Genomic DNA, 21,286 nt, shown 5'->3' with positions numbered 1-21,286 from the left:
GACCTCATAATGAGGTCAAGTCAAGTCTGGGATCCCCAGTGGGGCGGCACTTGATTGCACCACACTGCTGGCTGGGGAATGCTCATTCCTACTAGCACAACATCTATTACCCTGATCAGGCTGCAGATGGAACAAACTTTGGTTGAGAGGTTACATACACTTGGACTGAAAGTCCTGAATTTCAATGTTTAAGATTTTGCAGATTCTTGGAAACCATATACATGTACAAAGTAGGCCTGCACAGTAGCATTTTCTTTTCAAACAAAATTTAACAATGACAGAACTACGGTACATGAACGAACTTGATTATGACCCAAAACAATAACACAAGTTCTTTCAGTCAGAATCCAAAATTTTGTACATTTATGTATATTTGTACAAAATACATGTACATGTATCCGGTATAAATAGGGTTGGTAGATCAAGCTTCCCCGTAGGAATGAATGTTACCAGTACAATGAGTAAAATATTGATAGGAAAACAAAATGAGGTGCCAATGAAACTCTATACAGTAAAACAACATATAGTCAAATCTCGTTAAGGACAAATTTTCTTTTGTTTTAAATTTGAAAAATTTCACTATGGAGGCTTGCTTCAAGCAGAATCAAATGCAAAGCTACAGAAATCTTACGACGATTCAAAAAGTAAATTATTCATTAAACAATTTAAAAAGAATAGAAATTTTCAACACGGCAAGAAGTGTTGCTCATCTCTTAAATCTAGCTTTAATCATGTCTGGAAATACTCCTAGATGTGAGAAGTTACAGGTACCGGTATGACTGATTATAGTGTACAATTGTGCATCTTATTGCAACAGATTTTCTATATATGGTTTGTTCATCATCAATCTGCCGGTCGGTACGATCGAATATTCAGATATTCGATCAAATTGAAGCTCGAATATTCGAGTAGTGAGTTATTCAAATTGACTCAGCCCTACAAGTGATACTACAGTATGTAGATTACCGGTGCACTAGTTGTTAAGTGTTTCTAATATTTATTGTACAAAGTGTAAAAGACTAAATCTCAGGGACATGTATCCTTTGTGGCATAGCGAACAAATATCGGTACAGTGGGTATCACGAAGAAAAACAGCGATTTAAAATCAAAACCAACAGCAAATAAAACTTTCATGGGCAGCTACCGGTAACAAGGGCACCCCTTCATATTAGACGTGCTACCAGTGTTATCATTTTTTAAAAACTCATCTGTTTAAGAAGGCATTTGAATAACTGGGTATAACAATCCGTTGTTTTAAATATTGACATAGGTTACAAGTGTTTTGTTGTCTTTATGGGTAGTTGTGTAATATTTCTTTGTTTACATGTATTTTGCTGTAAATTCTTATCAACTTGTATTCCTTTCTTAACTTAAGTACATGTACGTAATTCATTGTAATGCGTTCATGAACATGGCATGGAATGAACACAATACGATTTTAATTGATAATAATATATGTACCAGGAGGTATGTGCCCATGCCAAATTTCTCTTGTTGAGGAAGTCACTTGAGACTGAGTTGTTGGGACAAAAAAACATGTACTGTACTGGTAGGCATACCCTACATGTACATGTAGGTCCCACGGTAATTACATGTATTTTCAGTCCCAACATCATGTCTATGTTTTAGCACATGTTAAGACATGTGTACATGCTTCACTGTTCCAGTGCGAACAGCCCAACACTATTTCCCTATAGCTGTGAATGAAGTACTTGACACCTTCTGAGATGCCATCTGCTGACCTCATCAACACCTCATTAACCTGGGCCGATTAACTGGACTTTGATTACCGCATCCATCAAACGCCCATCACCCACAGGAAATCTACCCCGCTCACCTGCACTTGAAACTGTGGCATGCTGCTTCAATCCAGGAGAGTTGATAAACATCTTGCTGAAATATTTCCAAGCATTATAACTTTATCAAAAAACAAACAACTAGCGGGACCAAAACTGCACCTGTGTTTTAATTTGCCGAGCTTCCATCGTCTTCGCATCTATTCTGAGATGGAAATATCATGTTTGTTTGCATGTGCGGTACACATGTGCAGGAAAAAGTGGGGCCTTAAGACCGGTACATGTACTTCATGCACAGGCGACCACAAACCACGTGTCATCAGATCAAATCTTCGCACTGTGAATTTGCAAAGTTTGAATACATTTTAATTCTAGAGAAATTTCGCTTTAAATCTTTTGTGGCATCAAATTTGCCGTTATTTGCGTCACTTTCACATATGCCTGTCGTATGAACCGGCCTTAACTTTGTAAAAACCCAGCATCCAAGGCCTTTGTACCTGAAAGTTTACAGTTCATTTAACTGCTTTTATTAAAGACAGTCCAAAGAATGTTTTTTTTCTTTTAAAACAGCAAAAAATGCTAAATGGCTTACCTTTTTTTTTTCACCATTTCAATTTTTTTCCCCTTCCACAGACTCTTTTTTTTTTTCACTTTCATCAGTTGTTTTTCGATTCTTTGTTCTTTTGTTTTTCATTTCAATGAAATTGAAGGTAGTTTTCCTCCGGTAGCAGGAGTCAATGACACCAAAAGTGTTTGGTTTTGTGCTCAGTCTGTCCTGTGATACATGTACATGAACATGTAAATCAACGATAGTATCACGCTGTAATTGTTTGATGTATCCATTCACTGTACTCGTCATGTATGTTTTGTTGTGTATTTAACAAGAATACAGTAGGGTCATATGGCTACCCAAGGCGAATACAAAATGAAGTGAATTTGACGTCATAAATCATCTGCAGTGGATCTCCAGTGTTGTAGTCGAGACCATCACAAGACCAGGCACAAGACCAGTCACAAGTAGCAGGTTGAACAATGACAAAGGAATGCTTTTATTGGAGTTCATTTGAATAGCTTGTGACTTGAATTCAGACTGGAGGTTTTGTGCTGGTCTAGTGTGGTCTGGTGAAGGTCTTAAATTAATTGGTCTCGACTACAACACGGTGGATCTCGCTCAACTTGAGATGTGTTCCACTTTGGCAATTCGCAACACAAATTCATTCATCCGATGTCATAGATTTGTGTTGCAAGTGGGTGCCTTCACACCACCACCTTGAAGCAAGCTGTAGCCTAGTGACCGTGTAGCCATCCACAAACACTGTGCTCAGACCGGGCTTCTTGGGTGTTCTCACGGGATTGCGTGGGCAGTCTCTGACTGGTGACTGCTTCATCACCAGAAATGTACACGTCATGGGGTGTTTTCATTCTGCAAAGTTTCACTCCATCACATGTACATGTAGTTCAGATGGAAAGTACACCAATACCATAAACTGTACACTTTGTACAGAATTTTAACAGAGTTCAGATGAAAAGTACACCAATACCATAAACTGTACACTTTGCACAGAATTTTAACAGAGTTCAGATGAAAAGTACACCAACACCATAAACTGTACACTTTGCACAGAATTTTAACAGAGTGTTGTTATTAAATAAACTAAACTCCATGGCATCAGTAAACTGACGAATTCCTATACTGTACAGTGCATGGGATTTGATGTTCGGAGGTAAAACAAACATCAGGAAAACATCTGGAGTGCCCTCTGTAGACAAATCAAATCAGTTGTACATGTACATCTACCTGTAAAAAACTTACCAACATGTATATTGTATGGTACATCGAGGAGATCTTCAGTGAGGTATACAGTACATATATACATGTACGTGTACATGGAATCCCTATACATATATGTGTGGGCATAAGGTGGACGAATTTGTAACCCCCTGCCAGTAGCAATAGTTGGTAAAAGTCAATAGAAGTCATCATTAAATGCACCATTTCGGATCAAGCTCTGAAGTGACTGTTTTATTAGGCCATATGACAAAAAAAGATTGGTGAGAGTCCTTTTTTTAAAATCTTGGACAGAAGGGCTTTTTTTTCAGTTCAACATACATACATGTACATCTTTGGTAGATTGGAAAATATTAAATAAAGATCAGTTTCCTCTATGACATGAGTTTTACTTATCTTCTTAAGGAAAGGGTTTTACATATGTACAAATCATTCATCACAAAAGGAGGTAGGGGTTGCTCAGCCAGGCAAAAGTCAGACGGTTTTCTCAGAGAGGGTCACGGTGCTGTAGCACTGTAAAGTGGAATCTGTATCTGGGAATGGATGCCGCTATTGCGTACTGATCCAGCATACTGCAGCGGTCGAAGCCGCATCCGAATTACTGGCTATGGCTGCAACCACACTGTACAAAGTGGTTGCCGCCTTTCCGGCTGCTCGTTTTTCCATAGCGGCTGCAATCGCAGCCAATACAATGATGCGGCACACACAAACATGCTAACGATTTGGTGAATCTCAACCTCATTCCCATGGGCTCACTTTTGGAGTCAAGGTTGGGTGAATCTGCACTCATACATGTCGATGTTCTGGATTAACTAGCAATTTCCGAAAGTATTGTTTAGAAAGCATGTAAAAGAAAAATTGCTAAATCAGAACGTGGGTTCATCCAAAAGGCTGTTTTTTTTTTAATAAATAAAAAAGTTTAAAAATGGGGGTGGGCGTACATGTATTTCTGAGGGGCAGGCGGGACGATCACCAACTACGTGTACATGTAGGCCTACATGTATTTTTTTTATGTGACCTTAATTTAGTCTAATTATACAATTTAGTCTCTGCAAATGTGGTCTCAAAAAAATGGCAAAGTTTTTCCTGCTGCAGTGCTTCTTCTGGTCATGCTGGTACACATTTCCACATGCGTGTAGGCTTACTCTACCAGTATCGATACACAAGGGGCCCTCAGTGTGAATAAAAAGAAGCTGATGTGATAAACATTGACGGTAAAATATCATCAGTACATATTTTGTGGAAAAAAAAATACAGGCCAGGAAGGTTGGATGCACAAGTATTTGTTTGCACAGGGAAGCCTCCAAAAGAAACGGAAGGGATTGCCTCATCACTTCCAATTTATTTCATTAGATTTAAAAGACGGTTACTCAGGACCAGAGTAAAGAGAATCAAATAGGCAATGGTAATAACTCATATTGTATGTTGTGGCTTGAAGCTCTCTGACCTTTTGATGCCGCCCAGTAATTTAGTTTAATACACTCCTGTGGAACAGTGAGCGCCAGCCATCCTTGATCCACCCACACATCGTGCACTAGCACAGCACATCATGTACTACAGCTTAGCATGCAGCGCACAGCGAACCACACCGTACCGGCAGCTTGCGGCAGGTCGGCGCGGCAGGCTTGACGATCGCTCGATCGTCGTGCTCGCGCGTTATTTTTTTCAAATTCAGATAATACTTACCACTTTCCTAGAAGATCAGACGGCAGACGAATCACATATCACTGCAGGTACACGCGGATGATCCTGGACTTTCGATAAGCTGATGACAGGCGGGAAGAAATGCTGCTGGATTTCCAAGTCTCATCAAACTGCATCTAAAGCTTTACCCCTCACTCATCTTAGCGCAGCTCGAGCAATTTAGCTCTGTCGAACTTTTTCTTGGCTATGGCTGGAAAGCCAGGAACGTACTGAGGAAGACGCCACATAACGGCATAACATTTCTTTAGATGTAAGTGTTATTGCCAGCCGTAGCCAATTAATAATGACAAAGCCTTTTTTTAACAGCGCCACCGTTTGGTGAGAAGTTGGTCAATTCACCGTAGGGCGAATGATTCACCTGCTGGTGTGTTAATCAGACCGGTATGCGAACAGGTGGCCTTAGTCTTATCAACCGCTCTTTGCCGATCTGACTTACCTGACATGACTGAGGTGCCCGTGGTATCTGTTATTTTGATTAGGTAACTATTCGTTGTCGCTCTTCTTAACTAAATCGTCGAATTGGTTGCACCAAATAGTGAGTGTGATCATTGCTTCGTCTCCGCATGCGTGAGGTTGGTCTTCAATTATGACAGATGCCATGGATGTGCAAGAAGCCAGTGGAGGGGGCGTGTCTGCTGGGGTTCGTTGTCGCGACCTGAGCACAGTGCATGAACCGCTGGGAGGGCTTTTCAAGCCCGTGAAGGTGTGTCATTTGAGCCGTAATTCGGCCACATACAGATCACCGGAAAACACACATTCAAATGATCGACTTGGAGTCATTTATAAACTATCCTAATTTAAGTCAAATTTAGCAGTGAAAATATTGAGGTACTGGTATTCTTAGATTTTATGGTAAATTTTTCGACCTTAGGGAGACATTGGTCATTAGGGAGACATTTCAATGTCTCCCTAATGCCCCAGCTACCAGAAGGAGGCCAAATTGTACCGTCCAAATTTTGAGAGATGATTGATTAGGGTCTAAAATTGAAAACATACAAAGTTTGGTTCAGATCAGATTAGGGAATATTTAATTATGGGACAGTAAAGTTTGTGCCGTTCTGATGGGAATGTCTCCCAAGTGACCCATTTTCGGTAAACAGTATAACAGTTAGAATTCTCAGACCGCTTTTATACTGGGTTTGCGGACAAAGCGTCTCACAAGTCACAGTGTCCATAGGGATTTCTTTCCAATGTTTGTGAGCCAAAACAACAGTAAGGGATATGTCTCAATTGGTCTCAGGTAATGTTGAGCAGTGACATGTTTTCAAGGGAATACTGATCTTATGAAAGCATGTATCCCTGCAGCTTGTGTGTTTTTGTTAGTTCATTTCATGATTCCAGGAGAAATGGAGGAGGTGGGGCACAGACAACCAAGGGGAGGGGGTAGATCGATTCTCCTATGCCCCAATTAACCCCCATTGATGTCACTGGTGCTGAAAATGTACAACACCCTGCATTGATAATGAGAAAGATATAAACCCCAACCCCGGGTATGAGTAAATTGGAGAATTGAGGATTGTTGAAGTTCGCATAGGCGGATGATGAGGCATGCAAACGGGTGTATGAAACTCAATAGAAGGTTTGCATGGCTGCCATCTTGCAGGCCAGTACTTTCATTTCACATGATATGCACAAAGGAGGTTTCCCTGTGGAACAAAAGAACTGCCCTGCGAGATGGCTACCATGCAAAGCTTTTATTGTGTAATTCAGCCGTACACCCTTCCCTGGCATGTGGTGGCTGATGAACTCTACAAAAAGAAGCTCATCTGACGTATTTGCTTGGAGAAAGTATCCGCAAGAATGCCACGCGAAACATGCAGTGACAAGTAAAGACGGGTTTCCTTTCATATAATTTTAGCTTGTTTTGTTGAATCCCCCCCCAAAAAAAAAGAAAGGGAAAAAAAAAGATGCCAATATTTGATTAAAGTTTTAAAAATTGTGGAATATTGTATGTCGAGACAAACCACTGATATGGTGAAGAAAATCTTTGACCTTACTTTGTTTAACAGTTATGGGAATACATTAATTAGCCCACATTTGATCACTACTAATACATGTATATTACGGATACCGGGTACCTGCTTCATCAGTGCATACCAAGTTGTATTGGGTGCCTCACCGGCAAAACTGCCTAGCCGTCCCAGATTGAGTTACCTGCAAACAGTCCATACAAAATAAATACCATAATACCACATTCCCACACATATCATCTTCATTAATCTTGCGTCAATAGTTTGAATTACTTTTTTTTCTGTACTTATTTGCCATGTTGCTCAGGAGCCAGCAGACTGGCGCCACTTCAAACTGAGCCAGGAGCAGGTGGATCAATTCTGGCGAGATGGTTACCTGACCAACATCCCCGTGCTGTCAGAGGAGCAGTGCGACAAGATCCTGTTGGACTATCAGAGACTCATTGTAAGACCTTGTCCAGTTTACTCAGCTGTGGCTCAGAATGAGACTACTGTACATGTATGTGTATGGAAGCCACTGGCCTAGTGGCTGCTTCCGTTTCCCATAAACATACGCCTTATTGTCATCCATAGCCGTAGTCAAGTAATGCATCAGCACCACAGTTGTCATTTTGTGAGAAATTTATCACAAGACCATTCATGACTTACGAAAGGATGCGTGATAGACTCAGCAAAGGCATCCCCTACATGTATTCCCATCCCTCAAAATCAAACCCCTCTTGAAAAGCAGTCTAAAATCTAAGAAAAAAACCAACGCTGATTCTTAGCCGATCTCTGAAAAGCCCAAACTGAAGCAAACTGTGTGATATTATTGTTACTGTAATAATGTGCACATTTGATGGTGATACGGTGTTAAAAGTCAATTTAAGTTTGTCTCGCCGTTGTCTCTCTAGGAGGACAATGACAGGTTTCCTGGCATCGATATGATGTATGAGTTCCACTGCAATCAGACCAACGATCCACACAATGTTCTCCTTCACTGCCTCGGTCACTGGAGACTGACACCCAGTTTTCACGATGTCTGCTTCATCCCAAGCATCGCGGTAATTCAGACAGATGCAAAAATTGCACCAGAGGGTCTATGAAGGGCTTCAGTCAAGTCATAAATGTTACTAGAAGCCACAACTCAGAATGCATTCTCTTCGAAATTTGTGACCCTCTCTGCAAAAAGTTGTATTAAGTTGTGCAATGCAAAAACGCGTAATTGCCCATTCCAAGTGCCGAGGGAAAAACATGTTTCATAATTTGGAAATATTTTGAGGCCAATTGCTTGACCAGAAAGCCTCTGTTGCTAAGGAAAACCAAGAGAGTGTCTAATTTAAGTTTAATGTTTCTGTTTGTTATGTTTACGGGGTATTATCTCAAAAAGCACGTGTGATAAATGAAATCATATGAATATGCAAATGGAAAATAATTCCTAAATGAAAAATGCCACATATGAATTATATATCAGATGAAAGCTTAAGATGTGAGCAGTTTGATTTATATGTATATGTAACTCAAATTCCAAAAAAATGACATAATACACCTTTTTGCAGAGCCAGTCACATTTAGCTTTTGAAGTGCCTTTCAGGAGTGAAAAAAAGAAGCCCTATCGGATCTACACCCAACCCCATCCTCATGGTGTCAAGCAGTGTGTCTCATTGCTCTCTCACCCTAGGCCTGGTAACTCAACATTGGCATGTTCAAAAGCTGTGTATGCTTATGTTAATTAGGAATCCGTTTTGAGCAGAAGCGCGCCTCATTAATTGATTGAAAAGAGCCATGTTGGTGGGGAGTGGTCGTCTTATTGTCGCTGCAACTGCTTGAATACATTTCACAGTCATTGGTGGACCAGCAAATTAAAGAGCAGTTGCCACGACAGAAGCCTATGTTGTCAGGGAAACCGTTTCTTCTCTTAGTCTTGGTCCCACTCGGAGCAGATAGTCTGGTGCCTGGCTGTGCACTAAAATTAAGTGTAATACTCTATACAGGTGTCTGGGATATAAACAGGGTCAATTCTTTGCAGTATAAAGTATTAAATCAAGTTTCCTTTTTAATAAAAAGTTAATATCTTATCCAGGCAATATAGTGTTGTACATTTCATATAGATATAATCCAGCTGGAAAAGGGGATTTGTTTTAACCACATGCTGCCGGGTTATTTGAAAAATGCAGTGCACACGTACGGGCAAATTTCAAGATTTTCAGTTTTCAAAAATCTTCCAAAATTTATCATTTCAAATAATGGACATTTACATCCACATGAACTACTGTCTGGTGGCCACTGTAGCCTGACAAACAAAATCTATTGACGCTCGAGTATTTCAGCCAGGCCTGCAGCTTTGTAAAAAGAGCCCAGATTGTGCAGTGTTATACAATTTCCTATTGTTCACAAACCTGGCACAGTGCGCTGCTGACTTCTTTTCAATAGGGGCCAGATTAGCATGCTGCGGTGCTGTGTGGCTCATCGCTGCGGTGGTGGAGCCCTTTTGTCCCCTGTGGTAATTCGCTCTCTCTAAATGCCTCAAACCGTGGTGTACTGTTTCAAAGCAATGCTGGAATGTCTCCACTATTGAGAGTGAAAAAGTGTCAGTAATTCCCAGCAGCTCAGTCTTTTGTGCTGAGCGCGGTCTTTTGTTACAAGGCCCAGCTCTTTTGTCCCGGTTTCGGGCTCCCCGGCTCTGTGTACAAAGCCTATGTGCTCGAAAACGCACCCCCCAGCAGCAAGTGGTTAAAGAGAAAGTGGCCACTTTGATGCTGTAAGTCAAAGCAGACGTGAGAACAAAAATTACTCAGAGTTTTTCATGAGTAGACACCTAAAACTTGATACAAATCATTGTCTAAGTGTTTCTGGTCTTGTTTCCTACTTCCTTATTTTGTGATGAGTCCAATTTATTCCATCAGGTGCCTGCTTCACAGCTGTTGGATCCACACCAGGAGCGAAGAGTGCGACTATGGCATGACCAACTGTTTGGAAAACCTCCACACTACGGAGGAAATGTGGCTTGGTAGGTTTTCCCCGAATGACAATCTGACTGTAAGAGTGTGCTGTCGATTCTGTCTCAAATCCCACTTTTTTTGCTTGATGTCATTAAGCAATCTGTTTAATGCATATGTTTGAGCTGTAATCTCAGGGGCAGATCCTGGAGGGGTGTGGGGAGGCGCACGCGCCCCTTTTTTCACCAAAAACATCAGTAAATAATAAAACGAGCAGAAAAAGAAGGAGGGGGAAGAAAAAAAGGGGGTAGTATACCATTGCTGCTTAGTTCACACCCCACCCCCTTTTTCGTAAAATCCTGGATCCGCCCTTGAATCTGGTCTTTAAATTCTCCTGTGATCACTTTCCTGGTCTTCCCTGTCCTGACCCTGATCAGAGCCATTAGAATTTTTGTCAGTAATATCTTGTGATCATTTTGCCTTCGTTTTAAGGAATATGTTTCCAACCACAGCTTATAAATATTATAATCTCTAATCAGATTTGTTCCTTTCTTTCCATTGGTTGTCATGTTGGTCACATTTTTGGACCCTTTTTTTCCAGGCACCAGGATTATTCCTATTGGACTCGCACCACGCCCATGGCTCACTTGACGATCCACATAGCTTTAGATGCACAGACACTGGACAATGGAGGATTGCAATATATCCCAGGATCACACAGGTGAGTAGTCAGTTTCTAGCTAGAAATGGGAATTGAGTGTTATACTCATACTGCCAGTTCCTTTTCAACACTCGTTCATCTCGTCCCTTGAAATTAACGCTCTAGCCCCTCCTGCAACTGCAGCAACTAGCTTGCACACATCACCCACCCTCATCATACTCTTATTACATCTGTCCACACCCAACTGCATCCCCTAGCACAAACCCCCACAGCACTCTTCCACACATGCCACTCTACCTGTGCCACGCCCTACGCACCTGCCTACAACCCATCTGCCAATTAAGTTTCCTGCACCTTATCATGTTCTTAACCCACCGCCTGTTAATCGTATGACATTACTCTAACCATATCGCAGGTTCACCCAGCCATACCTCAATGTCAGTGCTTAGTGTAGGGAGACATGCAGTACAGTCTAGAAGGTCATTAAAACTGACTCATCACAATAGAAATTCCCCTTTTTTGCCCCAGGTGGACTAGAGATGGTGCCCCTCTGCCAGTGACTGACTTCAACTTCAAGGATATGGAGTCCATTCAGGTAAGTGAAACATGAAGTCGGTGAATGCAAGGAGAAAAAGAAATAATCTCCTCTGATGTACCATCAGTCATTCAGGCAACACAATAAAAATCCTCTCTTCTTTGTGTAACATACTCAACTGGTTGCTCAAACTCGGCACAGTGAGTATTTTTAGTCCGGACAGTAATCTTAAGAATAAGACCAGAGGGGCGACTAGTTTTTTCCCAGGGAGTTGGACCTCTTGGCTTAGGGTAAGGAATGAAGCCTGCATGTTGTCACCATGCGTAACCCTTACGCCCTAGTATCTGCTGATATGCTTTAACAGCAAAGTGTCTGGGACACAGGAGTTACTGTCTACCACTAATCGTATATAGCGCCCTCCTTAGTTTGTGTCAAGTAGAGCGAGAAGAGCATTCCAGAATATATGCTCACAGTCGCTGACTATCCTGTCCAGATACTGTGTGTAGTGATTACAAGTGTAAGATCCCCATAACACAAAGGACTACTTTGTCCACTCAGACAATCTTGACCGAGGACGAGAAGGTTGCATTCAAGCCGGTCCATGCTCTGCTGAAGAAAGGAGAGGCGAGCCTCCATCACCCGCTGACAGTGCACGGATCCAAGCCAAACAGGTGATGCAAACCTGGCACGCCGAGGTGAAATTGTTGGGGGATGAATGATGGGTCTTCCCATACAGTCACTGTGCCCAGTCAAAATCCATTGCGTGCATATCAGATATGCCATAATAATATGGACGAATCAAGCAATGTTTCGTTAGACATTTCAGATGGCCCCCATTAATGGCAGAGAGTGTCGTGTTGGGGTTTTGTACTGCACCACTGTCACAGCAATATCCATGATGCTTAACCACTACCAGCCGGGGACTCCGGGATCGGAGCCGTATGGTTTATATGTGTGGCCGGGGTCTCCGAACTCGGACAAAGGAAACAGGGCCCTGTAACAAAAGACCAGGCTGCTGGGCATGACCGGCATTTTTCACTCTCAAAAGTGGTGATAATCCAGCGTTATTTTGAAACTGTATACCAGGGTTTGGGGTATTTAGAGCAAGCGGATTACCACCGGGGACAAAAGCTCTCCACCACCGCAGCGATGAGCCACACAGCACCGCTGCATGCTAATCTGGCCCCTATTGAAAAGAGGTCAGCAGTGCACTGAGCCAGGTTCGTGAACAAAAGACAGTTGTATAACACCGCACAATCTGGGCTCTGTTTACAAGGCTGCAGGCCTGGCTGAAATATTCGGGCGTCAATGAAGGTCACCTGTCAACTTAGAGTAGTGCCTGAAGATTACTCCGTGCGGCTATAAACGACTGTTAAATGGAATGATGAATTGTTGAAGGATTTTGAAAATGGAAAAAAATGATAGTCATGCCGGCCCAGCATCCTCAACTTTGAAAAATGCCCCGGTCCGAAGTGGTTAATACCATGTCGCTGCAGGATCTGGCTCCTAATTCTTTTTTCCCAGTACGGTCTCCAAACCTTCTGTTTGGAGGTAGAAGCTAACCATTAAAGAATTGTGTTATTCAGGGAAAGGGGGATTCCCCCCCCCCTAAATATCCCTTGGCCATCCTGTGTCCGACTTTGCACACATGTAAAAACACTCCCCGTCAGTGCAAACGTGGAATTTCAACTGAATCTGAAATACTGTTTTTAATGTTATGGTCATTTTAATTTGAAGGCCACATGTATACCAGCTTGTTTGCACTGACCATGGCAGTGGAAACGTATTCACTTTTTAGCTGACCTGCTTCAGAATAATGGGCGCTGTGCCAGAGCAGTGTAATAATGATTTTCACCAAATGGGTGTCTGAATGGCAGCAGAGAGTTATGGAAAAACCTCCTTTAGGCTTGACTCCTGGAAAAGAGCACCGCGGAGATATCGGACAAAATCATTGGTGGCAGATGATTTTCTGCCCCTCCCCTCTGGTCTTGTAGGGTTAAAGGCCACATGGAAACCGCAACTTAGGATGGTGGTCATACACAAGGTGTAAACTAGCACTTCAAAAGCATTTGAGTTTCCTCTCCTGTCCTGACCCAACCCCAGAAGTTCTTGTAAACTCCTAACAAAAACCCAGTCCTCAAAACACTGAATGCATAACCGGAACAAGAGATTTCAAAGGTGTGAAAATTCAGTTTTTTGGGGTTCAGATGTTGACCCCGAGTTTCAGTGTTTTTTCTACACCTGCTGTGTTCAAACGTTTGGAGACTTCTTACATTTCAACTTTTAGCTACATGTAGCTGTTTTCAGCTTTAATTTGAAGTAGCCACTCACACCCCTAAGATTTGCTACAAGACTGCATATATTGCTTGCTTGACATTGCAACAGGTCAAGTGTTTAAAGAATGTTTGACAAACATCTTCACAATCCACAGATCAGAGTATTCTCGCCGCGCTTGCGTCGTGAACTACATCGCCGATGGAGTGTGTAGTAACACAGATGAGCCATTACTGGAGGGGACCAACTTGATTAAAAAGGTCAGTCTTAAATACAAAAGTAGAATATGTAACCCTAAAAAGGAGATAGGGGTTTGGGGACCATCTCACAGCTGGTGGGGGGTGCCCTTTGCCTTTCATTTTGAAACTTAGTACAGTCGAACATCATTAATAAGAAGTCCTTTGGACTTGGTAATTTACCTTGTTATAACGGGAACCTTCTCCATGAATTATCAGGAGTGAAAACAATGAATAAGAAAGGATTGGGACCTAAAAGTTTCCTTGTAAGCAGAATCTTGTATTAACAGTGCTCTTATTAACGAGGTTCAACTGTATGCATGTATATGTACTATCAGTGTAAATTTGAATTTCAATCCAATAGGACATCATAGGTTTATGGTAATATGGTCATCTAAATTTGATGGCCTCACAGGTGTTAGCTCGCATGTATTGAACAAAAGTATGGATTTTGGGGCTGACCCGTCTCGGCAAAATATACGCTGTGCAAGAAGGGCAAGTCCGATTTTCACAAAATTTGTGTCAAAGTGACTGCAAGATTTGCAAAACTTTTCTTGATAAACACGTTATGGTTCACTGTTCTGAGAATTACACCAAGTGAGCGTTGAAAAAGCTTTTTGAAAAAAAATGGTCTATCAAGAAAGCAAACAAACTTGACCAGGACTCCATTTTTGTTAATTTCACAGGGAGACAAGATGGAAGGGCAGTTCTACCCTCTGATCTACGATCCTGCGTGGTCCCGGGGTTAGAGACTTTGTGGGCTGCATTCAGTCCCTGCCATGGATACAGTACTCGGGCATGCAACTGTTTGTTGGATCAGCTGATTTCCGCATTTGTCACTTCACACTCGCGCCAAACAAAATCTTGTAAAGATTGGAATTTTCTCGTTGTGGTTCAAAGTCCAAGTTGCATGCCTGAATACTGTGCAGCTCTTTGGAATGAGTTTCATCGAATGGATGACAGAGCATTTCAGCAGACTGTAACCTCCCTCGTACTGAGTGTCATGTGGTCAGATGCAGAGATGACATGTACACTGCATTTGAAAGTTAACACTGTGAAGCGGAGTGGGAAATGTTGTGGAAGGAATTTACTTTTGCATTCACGCTTGCATTTTACAAGGCTCAAGAATGTTTTCCCACTTGTGTGAACGGTGTGCAAATGTGTGAAAGCCTTCTCCCACTTGTGTGAAAAACTACAATTCTTTCCCCAATTGTCGGAAAATCTGTGAAAATCTTTCCCAACTTCTGGAAAAATCTTCCGGGAAAAGTTTTTCAGGTTGTGGCATGAAAATGAATTCCCTGGGAAGAAAAAAGAACTTTGGAGAGAATATCCCACTCCCACTTTAACTTTCAACTTGACAATTTTAACCCGCAAGAGGCTTATTGTTGAAAGCTCTCTGCTTTTGTTTTAAAACAAAGAAAAGTAAGTTCTTTGTAATTAGTCCCAGTATGAAGATTCACATTTCTGTATTGAAAAATAATCCCCTTCCCATCTACCATGTCTACCTAAATCTTACAGTAATTCCAAACTGTTTTGATTGATCTGAGAAAACTAAGCATTCCCTAGATGTCAGGAGTTGCATTAAACATGCAACACTTTATCCCTAACCCCCTAGGCCTTGTTTACTAGGAACCATCCTGAATCCTCCGAAGTCCTCCGATTTTCAACATGAAAAAAATTGCATTCAGCCCAAATCCTCCAAAATTTCTTGAAAATGTCATGTGATACATGCAACTACCTGAATCCTTCAAAATCCTCCGGCAATTCCTGTTATTACTTTGAGGCAGTGCGAATGGCACTCTTGAGCTGTGCGGTTGATTCAAAAGAAATATTGGGCTGAATTTGTGCTTGACCAAGCACAAACAACATAAGGTCTAATCCATGACCTTCACGTATGGCATCCTTCGAAATCAGCCATGCACTTTTGCCATACGCCCTGAATCCTCCAAATTCCTCCACTTTGCAGAAAATGAAGGCAATCATACAGTGTACTTCGAATGAAAGTCAAGGTCACGGAAGTGGTTTATATGGACCCGAAGTGACATTTTGTTACATGTGCAACTTTCAAGTGATCCCTGAACAGTATTGAGAACAGTATTCCAATTTTTATTGTGTACATGTAATTCGGCCTTTTATTAAAACTGTATTTTAAACCTTTCAGAATTACAAAACTGAATTGTACACAATTGCTGGAGATTTAATGGTTGTCCAATTTTGGACAAAACATTTTGTATTAAGTTTTCTGAAAGCAGTGTTGTTTTGTCTTTGGAATGAAACAGTCCCATTAATGGACAAGTCCTGCATAACAGACAGATCTGGACCCAAGGGGCCAGCCACTAAGCCGTTTCATACAACTGCTGGACCAAGAGGTGTTTTCTTCTGCTCTTATCAGATAAGACTGTTCCGCTTATGGGAACATATTGGATATTTGATTAATCACAGAATATTCCAATGTTTTATTTTCAAAACTGAATACACATATTCAGCGGTGAAATCAGGAAGTAAGAAAGGGACATACAGTATTCCATTGCTTGGTCACAAAATGGCTTTTTAACCCTAACCCTCCTTAATCCTTCACCTGTTGGAGGACTGAGGAGTGTTAGGGTTAAAAGCACATTTTAAGGTCACGATCTTATTTAAGTCAACTTAAGACAGCTAAATTCGTAATGCCCAGTACTAAGGCCAAAATTAAGTTTCCTGCAAGATTTTCGACTTTTACTTTTTTGTCAAAACGTATATTTTGCTTCAGGTCCAGGGAATTTAATACAACCGAGTACCTCAATCTTTGTTTAATAAATAATAAATTTAATACCAGTATTTGAATATTCAATCATTTCAAATTATCCTCGCCTCAGCACCAGAGTCTGCAGTTGGCAAGCTGGAGGGTTCTGTTGAGGTACATGATACATGAATGGGTGCATAGTCAAGTTTCATGATGTGTGCCTTGTGCCGTCATCATGGTCATAGTCTACAAAGCCCTCGTCCGTCTCTTCCTCCGTATCCCCCTCGTCGTCCCGCTTCGCTTCATCTTCTAGATTCCTTTGGAAGGTCTCATACTCCTCTGGGGATATCCCGGCGCACTTTTGGGCAAACCTTGCATCAGTGCAGTCGACGATGCGGCAGAGCTTGGGGTTGTCCGCCCGGGTGCCGCCTGGCTTGCTGGGCAGCTGGTAGACGCCCAGCCTCTCCAGCACCAGGTGTCGACAGCGGATGTGTTCTAGCGAGTACTTGAAGAGATTGGCCTGGACCATGTCAGCCTGCTTCTGGAGTCCCATGGTGAAATATACGTACTGAAATCGCAGCTCTGTTGGAAATAAAAGAATTGTTTTGTTAAGGTTTTTTCTTTATTCACACACATGTATGTACTTGACCAAAAAACATACGCTGATACCTTTTGGACAGCTTTCTGACAGTTTTCACATGTAACTCGAAGGGCCTGTTTAGGAATCTGTAAGATCTGTTGGAATCTCTGGGATTTTGTCAGAATCTATAGGATTCCACACTAAAGGTACTGGCAGCTGGTGGTTGATTCAGTACACAGCCCATTGACAATTTTAGATGTGGGCAAATTTACGTGCACATGCAGTGAACTCTGAAATTCTATCTACAGACACGGCAGGCGTGAAAAAGCCATGAATTTCTCATACAGGTCCTGGTATGTACACATATGAATGGCAGACAGTGTATGTATACATACCCCTGCACGTGCCTTGTAATTAGGGCTGTGCCGAATATCTGAATATTATTATTGAATATTCAAATATTATTTTCCAAATTTAAATATTTGAATGCAAAATGCTTGAAAAGGAAGGGAGAATTTTCTTTTGTTTTAAATGGGAAAAACTGTACTATGGTGGCTTGTTATGAAACAGATTCAAATGCAAAGCGACAGAAACCTTACGATTCAAGAAGTAAATTGTTCATTAACCCTAACACTCCTCAATCCTTCACCTGTTGGAGGATTGAGGAGTGTTAGGGTTAAAACATTTAAAAAGGAATAGAAATTTTCAACAGGGGAAGAGGTACATGTATTGTTCGTCTCTTAAATCTTGCTAAATCATGGCTGGAGATACTCCTAGATGTGAGAATCTATTGTACTGACCATAATGTACAATTGTGTGTGCTGTTGCAACTGATTTTGTACATACATGTACATTACATGTAGTTTGTTCATCAATCTGCCACTCGGTATGACCGAATATTCAGATATTTAACAAAATCGAAGGTCGAACATTCAAACAGTGAATTACTCAAATTGACTCAGCCCTACTCTACATGTCTGTACATGTACATGTATGGTGAAAACACTATCACGACATGTGTACTGTAAATACATGTACATGTACACATGTTTAAACCTGACACCGCAGTGTAAACATTGATTGAACTGTGTTGAACAGAATCAGATAAGGAATGAACATTTCCAGGCCACAAGTTCCACATACAAGTCCATGTAAATGTTCATGTGATCAATTGTATACGGTACTTGTACACTAGCTCGAGCCTAGATGGGAGATAGGCACAAATCTTGATCTGCCTGCTTCCTTGGAACAAAAGGAAAAATAGTTCTTAATTGACACCTAAAGATATGGTGCTTGCGTTGCTTGAGTCCCAGATATGCCAGAAACACTGAGAAGCACCAACAGAGAGGACTTGGACACTTGCATCTGTTCCAATCTTACCGATGTCTGCTGGCTGGCTGTCTAACACCTGGGGAGAACTTATAACAATTGCAGTAATCTGGCGCCCGGAGAACTGGCACTTCCTAAGCATGTCAATGGAGCCATTCAACCTGCTCTTCCTCAGCGTCAGGATGGCCGGCCAGTTGGTGATCACCTTCTGAAGGCTGCCCTCTACCAGGCCCAGCTTCCGTAGTCGTCGCACCCTGTCCCTCAGCACCGCCTCGTCGGCACCCCAGACCTTGGGGTTGCGGTCCAACACAAGCAGGGCCTGGTTCCCCACCACGCGCAGCTCCTCCAAGAACTGGAGGTTCTGCATCAGGGCATCTTGTTGGGCACTCAGGACCCGTGGCTTGGAGCAAAGAAAGGCGTAGATGTTCCTGGGATCAGCTTTCATCTCCAGCAGTCTATGCACCAGCTCCTCGGCTCTGGTTTTCGCCTCCTCTACAGGGATCCTGACCTTGGAGAAGTCGGGAGTTGACAGAAGGTCCGTGACATGCCCCAAGAACCTCTCCAAGTCATTGTCATCTCTGATGAAGGTTACCATGTCCTTCCCTTTGGGTGTATCCTCCTGTGCCGTCCTGGTTAATACATTTAGCTCACCACTGTGAAGAAAGGCGCCAGACTGCTTCCACCCCCAGTGACTGTCCACAAAACTTGCAAGTGCAGCGTGCCTCTTTGAATGTGGGACGAGCTGAAATTTGCCACCGACTGTCCGTGCACATGCATAAGCACACATGTACATGTACGGCCTAACGTTCTGGCCAGGCAACGATAACTGATGACAATATTTATGAGCATGCAGGGCTGAAGATATTCTGCCCAAAACGTCTCTACACCACCCCAGCTCCAACTGCATCTTTGTGAGCTGCCACGTCATGCTACTTCTCAAACGCTGCAGACTTAACATGTTTTATAAGCTGAAATGAAAAATCACACACAAGTACATGTATTATCATTCTTCAATAACAGCCAGGTACAATATCCTAAACTTGGAGCTTGTAACTGGCCATGAATTGAACTCGGCACAGGAAAGAGTTCTCTACCTTGCTACATGTACAAGTCTTAAGGTTCCAGCGATACGTTTCAAATATACCAGTACATGTATGACCTCTCAGAACAACTCTTCCTCAGACAATTCCAGTTTTTTGCAAGCTGGATAGTGAATACACCAGTACAATGATGTGAGGAATGGTGGACTTATTTTTAAAGGAATAATGTACATTTTCCATGGGGTCAGATACATGTACATGTACATTCAATTTCAATTCTCAAATCCAAAAGATCCTGAAAGGAAACAGAAATCCCCAGGCAAAGACGCTGAAATTACACACACTCAGCATGCATACACGTAGTCGCCATGTGCCTAATTTCACCACCTATTCTCAAGTCTCATTGGTTTTCACAGTAAGAGGTGAAATGAGGGACCTGGTGACTATACCGTCATGCACATTAGGTACATACATGTACATGTAAACATTCTTCAAAATCTCAATTCCACTTTTTTTTTTTTTTTGGCGGTCTGGGCTGCTTGAGAACAAAAGCTACCTGAAACTCTTGCGTCAAATATCTTTCACGTGAAAATGTCTTTCAGAGTCTCAGAGCAGAAAGCCAAATGTATACTTTTATCACAAGTGTATGAACTCAACCATGTCAACTATACATAAAACTGCATACATGTGGCATACAGGTTGGTTCGCGTACGAGTTGGTTGGCATTACGAGTTGGTCGACAAACGAGTTGGTAGGTGTACGAGTTGGTGCACATGAGTTGGCATGAGTACAAGTTGACCAGCATTTGGCATATCGTGGAGTACCCTAAATTCCTGCGTATCAATATTTGCGCATCCAACTTTCTCGTTGTGAAACTCCTGAACGAAATTATGCACTGACATTACTTTACTGTCGAGCAATCATCACTTGGGCGGTTTTTGGGCAGCTAGGCCTACCGGTATGTGCAAATTAAAAGCTTTTCCAGCGAGAATTTGGGAAAAATGTCACCAAAGCAAAAACTTAAATTACAGACTAAATAAAAAAATGAACCAACTGAAATTGTCTAGAAAACAGATAGCTGATCCAACTCGTTTGAACTTGAAGGCAACATTGTTCCTGCTGATTCGGTGACTATGGTGACCCTGGACACATGATGGGCATGGTGACATCCGAAATTCCGATGTTATTCCATGTAGGATTTTAGTCAAACTTTCAACAAGCAAGAATGAAGCCATAAAAAATGAGTTTATTTAAGAATAAATTTTGGTCAAAGTACTAAGTGTGCGAATTATGGGTCCCTATCAGTAGGATCGGCGTGGGCCTAGGCATGCGATAATGCATAGGCCTACTGTCCGGAAACCAGGCAATATAGCCGAGGTCTATCTATGCGATGAACAAAATCAAAAACTGTTAGGTCTACCTTCATCTGCCGTATTTTCAAAGAATAAATATATAGTCACAATAGTCGTAACATTGATTAACTCAAGGCATCATGCGTAAAGAAGGTGCCAATCGAGCACAGACCATTACAAGCGAGCATGCAGCATGCAGACGGTGGTCGTGTTTTGGGTAGTCAACCTTTGAACTCTACTATTTCTACACTCTTTCAACTATACTAAACTAAAGTACATGTATAATTTATTATATCGAGATTATTCACACACAAAATTCTTTTAAAAAAGTCAAATCATATTTTGTATTTTAAATACTCAAACCAATACTTTATATATGA

At 41.8% G+C, this 21,286-nt stretch overlaps 3 protein-coding genes across 6 annotated transcripts in view; 1 reads left to right on the top strand and 2 right to left on the bottom strand.

Annotated features, from left to right (window-relative positions):
• LOC110984957 (vang-like protein 2) overlaps positions 1-5,526 on the bottom strand; it is a 49,946-nt gene extending 44,420 nt beyond the window's left edge. The window contains exon 1 of the mRNA XM_022245623.2: positions 5,272-5,526. The gene's annotated coding sequence lies outside the window, so the exon portion shown is untranslated. The remainder of the gene's footprint in view (positions 1-5,271) is intronic.
• A 97-nt stretch (positions 5,527-5,623) lies between these two features.
• LOC110984958 (phytanoyl-CoA dioxygenase domain-containing protein 1 homolog) lies at positions 5,624-16,697 on the top strand. 2 transcript variants are annotated; one of them, XM_022245626.2, is made up of 9 exons: positions 5,624-5,992; positions 7,567-7,704; positions 8,153-8,302; positions 10,145-10,248; positions 10,779-10,898; positions 11,367-11,433; positions 11,932-12,044; positions 13,805-13,907; positions 14,570-16,697. In XM_022245626.2, the coding sequence occupies exons 1-9, from the start codon at positions 5,876-5,878 to the stop codon at positions 14,630-14,632; spliced, it is 975 nt and encodes a 324-aa protein (XP_022101318.1). In that variant the 5' UTR covers positions 5,624-5,875; the 3' UTR covers positions 14,633-16,697. The 2 variants fall into 2 exon arrangements, with proteins under 2 accessions (XP_022101318.1, XP_086998127.1); XM_087142001.1 differs by lacking the exon at positions 8,153-8,302.
• Positions 15,923-21,143, bottom strand: LOC110984969 (transcription termination factor 4, mitochondrial-like). 3 transcript variants are annotated; one of them, XM_087141999.1, is made up of 3 exons: positions 21,079-21,143; positions 18,464-19,482; positions 15,923-17,187 (listed from the first exon to the last, which is right to left on the bottom strand). In XM_087141999.1, the coding sequence occupies exons 2-3, from the start codon at positions 19,470-19,472 to the stop codon at positions 16,814-16,816; spliced, it is 1,383 nt and encodes a 460-aa protein (XP_086998125.1). In that variant the 5' UTR covers positions 19,473-19,482; positions 21,079-21,143; the 3' UTR covers positions 15,923-16,813. The 3 variants fall into 3 exon arrangements, with proteins under 3 accessions (XP_086998125.1, XP_086998124.1, XP_086998126.1); XM_087141998.1 differs by having other exon boundaries at positions 20,975-21,137; XM_087142000.1 differs by having other exon boundaries at positions 18,566-19,482; positions 20,975-21,137.
• Positions 21,144-21,286: the final 143 nt, after the last annotated feature.

Source organism: Acanthaster planci, linkage group LG10 (genome assembly GCF_054643075.1).
Source record: "Acanthaster planci isolate LZ-2023a linkage group LG10, COTS_SCS, whole genome shotgun sequence".
Classification (NCBI taxonomy): Eukaryota; Metazoa; Echinodermata; class Asteroidea; order Valvatida; family Acanthasteridae; genus Acanthaster; species Acanthaster planci.
This window is presented reverse-complemented; position numbering and strand designations above follow the sequence as displayed.